This window comes from Cyprinodon variegatus, unplaced genomic scaffold (genome assembly GCF_000732505.1).
Source record: "Cyprinodon variegatus isolate N-32 unplaced genomic scaffold, C_variegatus-1.0 Scaffold12, whole genome shotgun sequence".
NCBI classification, from domain to species: Eukaryota; Metazoa; Chordata; class Actinopteri; order Cyprinodontiformes; family Cyprinodontidae; genus Cyprinodon; species Cyprinodon variegatus.
Window position 1 is genome coordinate 2,424,247 of NW_015150465.1, and position 13,767 is coordinate 2,438,013.

Genomic DNA, 13,767 nt, shown 5'->3' on the forward strand with positions numbered 1-13,767 from the left:
TATATTTAGTAGAACATCTTACAGGAAGCACAAGTTTTGCTGAAAGTATTTTTGCAAAGTAATCCAATGATAATAATCTAAAATACTATGTTTTAAGTCTTTCCACAGATTCTCACTTGGATTTAGTTGGTTTCCACCATATTCACTTCTTTGCATTTTAGGTTTATTTGACCACAGCTCCGCCAGCGTTTCCTACATTACTAGCAGTAGAAATTAGACAGGACTTCTCATAGCTTTTGTCATAAATGGATTTTTAATTATTTTTCATATTTGTGAGGTTCACTGCTACCAGTTTTCCTCTGAAAAAGAGCTTTCTTTCTACCTGAGCTTTCATTATCGGATTATGGACTGAAATTAGCTTTGTGCGATGTGACCTACTAACGTATGTTCCTTGGTTTTGTATTTTTCTGTTTGTTCTGTAACCAAACCTCAGAGCAATTAGATTAAACTACACAAAAAAGTACTCTATTTAACAATTAGATGGCCTTGTTACACAGTTGATTGCACTAAATATATTAAAATCAGCGTATATCTATGATCCACGGTCAAATAAGCTAAAACAACAAAAAACACCAACACTCTACAATTGGTTAATTTATTATTTATGGCTCATAAGAGTTGAAAACACATTATATAGTGCACAGTAGTGAGGACCATCTTAAAACAGCTGATTGCATTTATACAAACAAGCCAACAAAGTAGCCCCCAAAGATGCTGTTTTGATGCTCAGTCTTTCAGTTCAGTGAAGACAAGCTTCACTCATTTCTTCATGAAGTTTTTTCCATGTCACACAACCAAATACATTTACCTATTTGTTCACTAATTCACTCATAGAAGCCATGGTCACATGAATCCTTGCTAATGCTAATTTCTAAACTGCCTGTTGTTGCATTAAAGGCAGCAGGCAAACTACAGGCAAGCAACGTGCTACATTACAAGTTAAATAACTTAAATGTTTATAAGCCAAATGTTTTCATTGGATTCTCTCAGGAAACTTTAGTTTTGTGATTGCTGTTAAAGTAAACCTGCTGCAGCTCCTGTGATATGTCCAATGAACCAGGTAGAAACTTTCCAGATTTATAGATATTTCAACCAGAGTTCATTTCATTCAATATATTTAGGTATAACTTTGAGATAACTTTCCAGGACATAACTTTGATGCTTTCTGGGATCCCACCAAGTACCAGAACTTTGAGTTAATTTCTGAAATTTACTTGGTACCAGAATATCAGCTCAGATCTCAAGATGAGATAGTGAAGAAAATCTGAATACATTTTTCTGCTCATCAAAAGCATTACAACTAAACTTCCATTTTCTATCTATAAACACATCAACCGGCTACATGAGGACAAAGAAATCAAAAATGATTCAGCAGGTCAGAGAAACCTAGAATCTTGGCCAAGCAAAGCCTAATAGGTGCACCTTGTTTTTCCCTTTTTTTTTTGGAAGAGGACAGATTTTTTTCAGAAAGGCTCCCACATGTTGATCCCAGTTTTGAGGTAGAGTGATTGTTCATTGGAGACAGAGGCTTAGGCACGGTGTTTCTGTGCAAAAGGAGCCACTTTTTTAACATCAGCTGGTCGTATTGAGCCCTGTCCTTTCTGAACTACCCCTTTATCTCTAGGCTTGCTTTGGTTGCAGTCATCGACTTGGAAAACAAGTCTTCACAAAGACAGTTTATTGTTTTTCTAAGTCAACATCTAATCCCTCAGCTGGTCCTCTTACAGAAGAAACTAATCCAAAGATGGTGGCCGTTCAGCAACAGGGGCTCCTCCCCTATTTTCAATCAGATCTTTGGTTTTCTGGATGCGAGAAAAGATTTCCCTAAAAAGTTCCTTATACTCTGGTTGGTGAAAGTCATCCTCGCTGTCCTCCGTCTCTGCAGGATGAGAGGAAGATTCACTGAGCATCAGCTCCTGCAGCTCCTCCTGATTCCCAAAGCGGCGCAGCAGCTCCTCGTACTTCACCTGCAAGGCACTGTATTGTGCGTCGACCTCGTTAAGCAGAGAGATTCCGCGATACTTCACCACTTCTGGTCGGCGAACGCAGGAGCATTCGTGATCATAGATCCTGTTTGGAGAGTCTGGTCCCTGAGTGGCCTTCATCAGACGCTCACTGGCCCAGCGCTTCAGAACAGATGGACTTTTAACGGGAGCCTGCAGACCTTCGCCCTCCTCCTCCGGATTGAGCAACAGGGGGTGCGGCAGAAGGCCATGGATGACGTCCGACCTGGCTGACCGTGACAAGGACTGTGATTTCCAGAGCTGACGAAGTTCTTCTGCCTCTTGTTCAAGCTCAGAAACTCTGGCCTGTTAGAGAAAAAGAAGTACAATGTCTTCAATCAGGGTTCCCAAATCTCGGTTAACATCTAATTCAAGCACTTTCCAGAACCGATTTCCCCAAATTCAAGACCATAGATGGCTGCATTTACCTCTTCCAATGTCAGATTTATGCTAAAATTGTGCCAGTATGTGTTTTATAAACACATTTATAGTTCAAAGAGATGATTCTTTGTAGGTTTGGCTGCATAAATTCTATTCTTGTTTCAAAGTCAACCAGCAGAATCGTACAAAGTTCTGTTTTTTATTGAATGTAATTCTGCTTCTATAATCCCTAATCTTAAAAATAAATCAAACAACCATGCAGGTTATGATTCAATAAAAAATAGAGGTAATACTACAAGCAGCAGGTAATGGATGTCTCCTACCTGGCAACCCTCCATTCTTGCCAGCTGTTGCTCCAGAACTGCATTTTCTCTGGCAAGAAGCTCCGCCTCAGTCTCCGCCTCCTCGCGCCGAGCACGCTCGGTGGCAAACTGAGTCTGAAGGGTGTGGAGGGACTGCTGCAGTGCAGCATGCGCCTCTTCGTGCCACAACGTGGCTGGTGCTTCAAGGTCGTCAGGATGTTCTTCCACATCAGCGTCATACCTGCAGAGTTAAGGTCAAACCTCTAAGCAAGATTTACTAAAGATAACTATGCAAACCTGCATAAAAACAGGAGGTAGATCATCTGGTCTACAGGTACAGTCAGAAAAACCTATGGATCATGACTTTGGAGATAATGGTGGACTTCTACAACCTGGCAGCAGCCAGATTGATATTTGTAGAACTGAGTTGAGTTCTACGTTATCAATCTGGGATGGCTGCCGTTCAGTCTGTCCGTCAAAAGGAGGGACTTTTAGTACAATACTTTGAGCTGATTGGGTGACATGCCAGCTAGTACCCGCCTTCCATAATACGCTTTAAGCCAATCGTAGCAGCGAATCGCGACGATTTGTAAACTGATAAATCAAACTTTCTCCAAATCCTGTCAGAAGAAAAGCACAGAAATCTTTCCCATCTACAAATGCACAAAGTGCTTCTTTTTGTTCATTTTTTAAAATAGAAATTGTGACTATTTTATCTAAAACCGAGTCAATTGTGGTATGGACAGGTGAATCCTCAAGCTTAGCCATGTTTATTATTTCCCATTAAGGCCCTTCTGACTGTCATCATTCGCACATGTCCAGCCCCAACAAACACTGCTGGCATGTCATTGGTCCAACCTACCGGTGGTTCAGAGACGAACGTATCAGCGGGAGACTTTCAAGATGGATCCAGACAATCCAGCTTGCAGCGCATGGTTAGAGGAATTGGACTCAACTCTTGTTTAAATCCCTGCTATTGTGACAAATGCTTTGCATTCTCAACCTGATTTACAAATTCAGCAAAGGTTTTGAAATAATCCTCATAGAGCTATCTTAAATTATATTAATGAAAAAAATAAATTTTTATTAAATGGTTCTTTAACTTAGTCTGACCACCTGGTCCCCAAAGTTAGAAAAACAACAGATATCAGCACAGGCAGACAAGGCAGCTTTAGATAGTTACCAGAGCTGCAGCAGCTGACCATCTTCACGGTAGGCTCTTATATTTCAGGCAATATTTACAGGCTAACTATCTTGAGAAATGTTGCAGCTCTATCTTTAACAGAAGCAGTCTCATCTGCTATTTGTGTCCACAATGATATAAGCATGTGTTCGTTCTAATCTCTGATTCAAAAGGCGGAAAATAAAGTGAAAGGTGAGAGGAAATGCACACACAGTGTTAAAGGGTCAAAGATCATGAAACCAGTTTAGTGTTGATATTGTGCAACACTGAAACAAACAAACTTGTGTATTTAGCCAATATTAGGAAAATGCAAAAACATTTTTTTATATCTTGTGTGTTTTATGCTTAATATTGATGGAGGAAGAAACAAACATAAAACGCGTTTCTAATCAAAGAAGCGAAGTGATTAGATTAAAATCAATCAGCCTGAGTGGGTTATTATCCTGTCCGTGCGGTCCAGCTCAGACTTTGACCTCCTTCCTTCCAGCCTCCTCCGCCACACTGCACTCTGACTCCAGACGCGGCCGTCTCCTTATCGGGGAGATTCCCATGCGTCTGAGCTGGATATATTTTCAACAATCCCCATCAAAAGGATTACACTCAACAGGGCCTAGAGTGAGCGAATGAACCTGTCCCACTGCAGATAAACAGGAAGTGGCCACAGTGTGAACACACTGCTCACTGCTGTGAGCCCAATAGGAGCAGGATTAGTGGACATGGAGGGAGGGAGTATTTACCCATCCCTTGGCAGAGCTTACAAAGAGCTTCTGGATCAGCGACAAAGAAGCTAGTAACATTTTAAAAGGCTCAACTAGACTCTGTGCAGCTAAGGACCACAGAAGAAGCATCAAACCCTGTTGTCTTGCTAGCTTTAAGAGTAACTAAAACTAAAAACAACTTGGTTTAATATTGGCCTTAAGGGTGTCCATCTCTATGCTACATCCAAATCTCTATATATTTTTTGTAAACATGTTTAATTCTAAAATATTCTAAATAAAATATTCATGAAAAAAGTAAATGTCTACATAACAGCTAGGAATGTGCATTGGCATGCATGTTGGGATACATTACGTGTCACAATACTTGGATCACGGTACGATATTATATAGCAATATTTTATCCAGTTACCAAAATTAAATTCATAGATAAAAAAGCAAGTGCTGTATATTTTCGTCAGAAGATATTGATCATTTTTGCATGACCAGCTTCGTGATGCTGGTCATGCAAGCTAACGCTAACTCAACGGTGAGTTTAATACTTTCATTTTTCTGTAGTTGAGTTAGCATTAGCTTGCATGACCCGCTCCGTGATGCTGGTTTTCCTTCTGTATGAGCGCCACAAGCGTCATGTCACGTGACTAAGAAAACGTAACGGGATTGGCTGGGTGTTGGACACCACAATCCATTGCTAATGTCTGTGACCTGAAGTAACCCTTCCCTTTTTACACTGAATTTAGACGCCGAATTTAAGACAGTGAAATAGAGCCAGTTGAATCTCAGGAGGCTGAAAATATTGAATTTGAATATTGAAATGTTGAATTTTTGATATGCAAATTTGTTTAACACTGAAAAATTAAACTGAAAAATAAGTATTGAAAATGTAATCACTTTGAAATAGTAATGTGAATTTTAGCTTGAAGAGAAAATAAAAAATGAAATTTCAACTCTGTAGAAATAATGACAATGAACTTCTTTTTAGGTCAAAAATGTGTTCTGAATATATTTTAACACTGAAACAGTAAGTACAATCATACATTTAAATTTCAGTGGCATTTTTTATTCAAATCCCAGCGACACAGATTTACTTCCATACCTCAGAAAGATTATTTAAGATCAATTCCAAAGAAAGTCTGAATCATTGGCAGTAAATTAATTTCAGGCTTCTCCACAGAACTGTTTCTCAAAATAAAATTTAGAGATATGTGTTTTATAAAATAGGTTAAGAAATTCACAATATTTAAGAAAATCAAAGATACCAGCAATTCCTATCGTCTGATGTTTATTATCTGTTATAACAGGAAAAAAAAGTATAATCACCTGTGTGTGCTTTGCAGATCCTGCAGACAGGACACACTCTGACTGCTGCGAGGCGACCATTTTTCTCCAAACGGAGACCTCTGAGACTGACGTGAAGTTAGTTTTAGTTCTTCCACGTGACGCTGCAGCTCCTCCACCTGTGTCTGCAGCAGCTCCACTGTCTCCATTAGCCTGTCCAGGCAAAGCAAATCACAGGACATTGATGAGAAGAAAAGTTTTTTGCATTAAAAGCTGCCGTTTTTCCTTTTTAATAAGGTCTCCTACCCATTGATCTTCAACTGGGCTGCCCGGTTGTCTGAAACCAGTTTTTGGTTGCTTTGCTCCAGCTCTCGAGCTGAAACGTCAAGCTGTTCGTAAACCTTGGCATGCTGGTCGTTGACCTGCCGGAGGAGGTCCACCTGTTTGGTTAGGTACTGAAAAAGGAGAGAGGTTTGCTAAGTTAGGGGAAGAGGAAACAGATTAATTCTAACGATATTTCAGGTGAGTTAGGAGCCATAAACTACTCAATAATCACTTTAACAGGACCAAGAATAAGGGTTTTTGGTGACAAACTTCAAAAATTATACTAAATAGTGATAGTACAGACATTGTCAAAGCCGTGAAATGAGGAACACAACAGAAGTGGAGACAGAATAAGGAAATCAAATCCACAGGTAAAATTCAAAGACATCTCATGATAAAGATGCAGTTTCTAGCCTACTGTATAACCCCATGCATTACCAGTGCTTTGTAAGAGAAAATAACCTGGAAGCTAAAACTAGCAGAGCAAAAAGTCCCTTTTGACCCAATATTTATATTGCATGTTATGGGCGTCAGTGAAAAATAATAACAAGACAAAAATGGGAGAACGCAGCAGCTATTCTTGGATAGCTTTGCACAAATAAAAACACAGAGCCCAGTGGCCTTTAAGGTGTGAATGGAAGGTGCTAAGCATGTCTGACTAGGTGTTCTTTTATCTGCCAGGTCAGTTTCTTCTAAGCCGATGTCAGCTGTCTATTTTCACTTTATAAATCTCCAAGGGTTGGAAACTGGTATGTTTAAAACTCATCATTCAGCTTCATTCAAGGTTTGCAGTCATGCTAAGAATGCCATCACAGTTAATGCAAACCTTGTAAGCAAAGAATGTTATATTAGTTTATGCACAAAGCAGATAACCAATTTGCGAAGCACCATGACAGTCCGACATCTTGAAAAGACAGAGGCCGGCAAGAGGTAAAATAGTACTAATACACGGAATAACAATGCCTTATCCCTTGCTGGTAGTTCAGTGTGGTTGAGAAGTGGCGGTGAAGATTATTTGGAGACGCTAAGCCAACAACTGAAAGTCCGCACAACTGCAGCACAATGAAGGACCTTGTATATGAAGCAGCAGCTCAAGAAAGTGTTTTTCCATCCACAAGAAGATGAAAAGAAGACAACTTAAAGTCATAGGGAAGCGGCCGTTCAAACGGTTGCAGTTCCAAATTCTCCCAAGCGGTGCCCGACTTTACACAAGGCAATAAAGTGAATGTGATTAGTCAATTATCAAGGGGGCGGGATTGTTGTGGCGAAAGGTTCGCAAGCAAGTTTGGTTGTGGCCGGTGTCTCGGAAGCATCTTGCTAAGCAGTTAGCAACTTAGAGCTAGTAGGTTCCCAATGGGAAATTACATTGGGAAATTACATTGGGACCAAGTAGCACTTAGCAATGACACTGTCAAGGAACGCTATTGACAGGGGAAACATGCAAGAGGATGAGAGTTTTGTGTCGTACATTTTTTTATTTAGAGGAGGAGAGTGGGGACGAAGTTGTTGTGGAAGAGGACGCCAGGGCGGCAGAAGCTTGGTTTGGTGTAGAAGGCTTACAGCCATACATGTTTGAACCCTTGGCTCGCAACGCTGCCAGTTCTGTTAGCTCTATGCCTCCCGAAGACACAGATATCCATCCCTGGGACGCAACTCAATGGTAAAGTAAATGAGTCTTATTTAAACCATTGCGTATATTAGCTACAACATATGAATCTAGATGCTATGACCGAAAAAATGTGATTGACAGATGACTGTTGATATATGATTGGCCGAATTTAGGTGTACAAGCTTACGTATAACTAACTGGCCTGCATAAAATAATGAAAAAACCCCCACAGATTTTAAGAAAGGATTTTTCTTTTAAATAGAAACGTTCTAACTTTTGGGACAATATGGTCTGATAAAGAATATATTTATATACATGTTTAAGCTAGAATAATAAAAAATTTAAATATGACCTTCCTACGACTTTAAAAGAAAACTAAACCAGAGAAATCAGGAGCCAATAAACGAGAACATTTTTAAAATTGATACTGAAGTTACCATATTGCTCCTTAATGAGTAAGTTAACTGCATTGCCATAATTAGCCTAAAGCTAACTTTTTCCACTCAGTTTAATTAGACAGAGTAGTTTGTAACCATAGAAAGCATAACAGTAGATCCAATGAACATATACCAATCTTATTGGTACAGAATTGCCTTAGTTGCTTTCAAAGCCGTGGTGAATGGCAGCTTTTTGTCACAGTAAATACCAACTTTTAGAAACTTCACTTCACATGTGTTTGAACCGGTGGGTTTAATGTTCATTTGATAAAAATATCCCCACCAGGACAGTCATCCTTACACAATAATCCTTTAAAATGTATTGATTGATTTAGGTATGATTATTCAAACAGGGCCAAAGAAAGGCTAAGTGCATGATGAGTTAATGTGAAGTATTTAATTCACCAATGAACATCATTACTGTGAGTTATTCTCAGTACTCTGAGTTATTCATATGATAATGAATGTGTTTATTGTGCGGCTCTATAAATAAATATGTATAACTACCTGCACGGGTCTGACAGTCCTTTGGCTTTTTCACTCTTCACATTACCATCAAATTTATAAGAACTCTTTTATGTAAAACAGTATATTTATGTTGGTCTATCACATCAAATTTACATATACAATGAAGCTGAAGTTCTGGTTGTAATGTAATAAAATGTCAAAATGGAAGGGTTATGAATTCTTTCTCAAAACACAACATTTGGATGACAAAAGGAGCAATAAAACAATATTTATGGGTACTTCGTTGGTCGGCAACAACTCAGAGACACAATGCTCTGCTCTTAAGAGATTGCATTTGGTCTGAAGACGCCAAGGCTGATTGGTTTAGATAAATCTAATTAAAGTCCAGGTAACTTTTAGTAACGATGAATTCATTTAGAGCTGATTCAAGATGAAAAGGTTTTCTAAAGCATGTACAATGTCTTATAGCATGATAAATCAGCCAGCCATTACACAGACATCCAATCTTTCCTCTCTACCTCGATCTCCTGCAGTTGCTCCTGGTTGGTGGTGTACATCTGCTGCAGCCCCTGCTCCAGCTCCCGGTTCCTCTCCAGGAGAGACTTCCCCAGCTCAGCGGCCAGCTGTAGGTCTGCAGGAGAGACGGAGCCGTGAGCAGGAACCGGACGGCTTTTGTCGTTCATGGTTAATGCCGCTAATTCTAGCGTGTGGCCCTTTAACAAGCTGCTTTAGGAAGGTTTTGTGCTTTTGTTGGCAGAAGTCCAAAAACCTGCTTTTTTTATGTTCCACATTTAAAGAAAATTCAGATTTTAACTAGTAACTAGAATAAAGTATTCTGTTCTGTCTGTGTCCCTAGAGCCTTTATTAATTTAAGATTTGCAACTTTTACAAAGCATAATAGAAAAGAAGCTATTTAAAAGAGATTCATACATTTATGGCTCGCTGCATAATTTAATTTCTGCGTACATTTATTTGTTTATTGTATTTTTGAGGGCAATTAATTGTATGCTTATCTATTTATTGAGAATTTATTTATTTATGTATTTATTTTTAAATATGGCAGAGTTGGTCCTCCATAAGAGGTGTCATTTTTCAATCTATAAATGATATATTATTTGTGCTCAAGGTGTAGATGAAGCAAATTACTGTATTTACAAAAATATTTTACAAAAAAATAGAAGTTGATCAGAATTGAATTTTTTTTATATATATACTTCCAGCCTTGAAAATTCTATTAAAAATAAGTAAATAAATAGAAACACTTGCATGTATGAAATAAAGGAAAATAAATTGAATAATAATACAGAAAGGCTTTTAAGTTTAAATTTATGGGGGGAAATTTCCAGAAAATTTGCAAAAATATATTGAATATGATAATTCTATGACAAAAAAAGAAAAACAGGGAAAGACTTTTGTTACATACAGTAGTGTTGCTATAGCCATCAGAATCATTTTCTGAAAATATCATTTTAACACATATTTAACATATAATATATAAAGTTCTGGAGGGAGTAAAATCTCCTTCAAGGGGACACTGTTAGAGGACAAAACAAAGGGACCCCCCTCATAATTTCAAGATTAATTCAAATCAAATAGCCTTCATTGATTTTTTTTCCTTTAGTAGTAATAACAGTGTAAAAAAGGCCCATTACTGCTGTGAAAGATTAAAGATTAAAACATCTAAGACATAAAAGGAGAAAATCTTCTTAGAGCTTTTGTGGATTCCCCCACTTTGCCGCATATTGGAACAATCTGCTGACTCCTGCCTTTTTCTGCATCCACCATAATAACTATGTCAAAAGAAAATCTGTAAATCTGTTGCATGCTTTATGAAAAAAGTAATGAAACTTTCTTAAATATTTAATACCCCATTTATTATTATTTTATTAACAGCAGAAATGCTAAATTCAAATTATTTTCTTCCTGTTTATCTATCAAAATGTTAAAATGCATTTAGATTTCAGTTTAATAGTCAGGAAAAAGGGCAGACAGGTATTTTAAATCTTTAGGGGCTCCTTAACAAAGAAAGGAAATGTACCATGTTCAAGGTCCTGCTTGTCGTACCAAGGTTCCTCCTCCTTAATTTCAAATTCTTCTTCCACAATCATGTCTCTCAGCATCACTCTAATAAAAAAAAAAGAAAAAAATATCTTCATACAAAAATTATCTTCCAGTTTCTAGACATGACAAACAGGAGCGAGTCCCGCTCGCTGGCAGCAGCAGCCGGTGTGCGGCAATCAGTAACGGTCACACTGCTGACAGCTCACCGCTGATGAAGTTAGGAAGCTGGCTGAGCTCACTTCCGGTACAGGTTTTTCAAAATGTGTTGTTTCAAACGCAAATAAATAAATAAATAAATAAATAAAAATAAAAATAAAAAAATAAATACATAGTTAAAGTAGATATATTTTTTTATTTTGACAAAAATTTGTTTTTAGAGAAAAAATCCCCCATAACTTCCGTTTACTTAAAGAAACAAAATCAAGAGCAAGGAACAAATGTCTAACTATCACATTATTTTCAAGTCTGTGCACCATGTGACTTTTACTCTACAAATAAAGATTAAAGAGAAAACTTTTTTTTTTAACAATATATCTCAGTTGAAAATTTAGAAAACTATGTTCGCAATCCTATCAAGAAAACAGACATCACAAAACTAAAATATCTAAATAATATCTTATGTCAAAAAGGATTTTATGAAATAAATATTTTTATAACATGTGAATCTTAAGCTTTTGCTGCTCTTTCTGCAATTCTTCACATGTCTGAAAAGAAAGGTTCATTGAGTTGGAATTAAATTACTTGTATACATTTGTTTATTGTATATTACTACAAATATTTACAACTACATTACAAAACAATTGAATTAATTTCCTTACTGTGTGATAGAAAACATATTAATGTCTAACTCTGCAGGTCATTTCTTTTTTAAAGGAATTCCAAGTCTTTTTTGAGCAGTGGTTCTTTTATTGTGAAAATATCCACTTTCAATTTCCGGTCTTGATTTACTTAGCTGGCAGTTTCCCATTGCTACACCTGCTTCACCGCGCTGGCTTCCTCCATGGAGACTGTACAGACATACTCACCATCACCACAAGAGGGCGCTGCAAATAAACCTGGAAATAAATTACTGCTTTTCCCCCATAAAACAGTTTTTAAAGTATATTTTCACGATCGCCATATGTTATCTAGCAATAACTTTAATTTTTAAACATCTTGTGAAATGTACTAATTAATATTTGTCTTTTTGAAGCTGCAAACCAAACATAAAAAAAATTATTATATTTTCTCATCTTTGCTTGTCTGTACAAGTCAAAGTTACTTTCATTTAAAAAATAAATTGTTAAATTTAAGATAAGTTTAAATGCTTACAATGTGTGTGTGTTTTTTTTATAACATTAAATATATATGTTTCAGTTTACTATTTTTGATTGCAAAAACAGAAATAATCAAATATAAGATGAGTTTTGTATTCTAAATGTTTTTTTGATAATATGTTTTAATAAAAAGGCAAATATTCTTAATGCAAATTTCTAATTGAAACGTTTTACAAAGTGAGCTAAACCAGGGATTCCTAAAGATAATCAACTGAGGGTGGTGAGACAATTTAGAGGATCAAATTAAGTCATAACTACAAAAGATGTATAACAAGGTAAAAAATTATGACATGAAACTATTTCTGTAATTTGCAATTGCTCATTATGAAATGAGCAATTACATAACTAATGTCTCATTAAATGATTAAATATACATTTTAAGTTGTAAAACTTTAATTAATTGGAAATAATAACTTTAATTGAAAGTCTGTATTATGTTTGTTTTTTTAGCCTAAAAGATGTTTATGTTCATTATTTTGGATGTTTGTTTTAGTGTCAGTAGGGGGCAATATTGCTTTATTTTTTTTCCTATTTCTGTTCTCAGATTCACAACCAAATAAATAATCCTTTATTCAGTCAAGACACAAAGAAAAATGTATTCAGGAATTGTGTTTATTTAAAAACATAAAACAACATTACTACAGGGAGTTCATCCATAGACATTGTATCGAAAATTCAGCAGCAGCTGACGAACATGTTGGTGTCGATAAAAATAAGAAAACATTTTATTTAGTGAATGTGTGTCTTTTTTTACCTCCTTCCTTGAGAAGGGAAAACGACTTCCTGATGATGAAATATTTGACAATCTAAAGCCAAACCGATAAGGATGAGGATCTAATCAAATGCTTAAGAATTTTACTAATATCTGATAAATCCAATACGTTTTTTTTTATATATATAATTTGATGATATGGTATAAAATATAACATTTTATAAAAGTCTTTAATAAAGATTTCATTATGACTCAGTAGCTTCGAGGGAAAACCAAACACAATAATCCGTTATGACTCTGGCATCTTTGTTTTACTGGGTTATGGGCATCAGTCTGCTCATATGAGTATATTTCAAGGATATAATATTTCACCTGCAGTGACTCAGTGATTACTCAGCTGGAGCTTCAGGGCTCCTGCTTCCACCTACACTTAGATCATGGCTTTAACTTTTTTAATCATTTCAGTGGATATTGTAGTTATGTAATTCTGCAAAAGCAAACTTTTTTTGTTGCGTTCAAATTCTGGATTGCTTTGTCCTCCCAAAATACCGATCTGTGTCCAGCCTGTATTTTATACCCGCTTTTGTAGAACGTTGGTACTCTTTGATGGAAGGTAGGTTGCATCTGTTGTTTGTGCTCCTTCTTCTACCACATATTTTCCTTCCACTCAACTCTCTATTAACAACCTCGCGTAAACTACTGTAAGCAATTTACACCTTGTGTATTTAGTGAACAGCTCTCGCCATTATTGTGTCGGCTATAGCATAACAACTCTGCATGATTAATCTCATCCTAATGTCTCTTAGAGAAGACATTCAGAGAAACCAAATTTAAACATATCATCAGCTGCATCCCACAATTATTTATCAAAAATAAATTTTATATATACATATAAATATATACACACATATATACTACCCTGTAAATGGCACGTTTAATTTCTCAGCTTCAGCTTTTGATCTTTAACTGAAGCAAAA

The 13,767-nt window shown here is 36.6% G+C and overlaps 1 protein-coding gene across 1 annotated transcript; it reads right to left on the reverse strand.

Moving 5' to 3' along the window:
• Nucleotides 1-594: 594 nt before the first annotated feature.
• Nucleotides 595-10,943, reverse strand: LOC107089170 (cerebellar degeneration-related protein 2-like). Its single transcript, XM_015381815.1, has 6 exons — nucleotides 10,740-10,943; nucleotides 9,220-9,332; nucleotides 6,170-6,318; nucleotides 5,906-6,076; nucleotides 2,708-2,927; nucleotides 595-2,309 (listed from the first exon to the last, which is right to left on the reverse strand). Exons 1-6 carry the CDS (start codon nucleotides 10,855-10,857, stop codon nucleotides 1,734-1,736), a joined length of 1,347 nt encoding a protein of 448 aa, XP_015237301.1. The 5' UTR covers nucleotides 10,858-10,943; the 3' UTR covers nucleotides 595-1,733.
• Nucleotides 10,944-13,767: the final 2,824 nt, after the last annotated feature.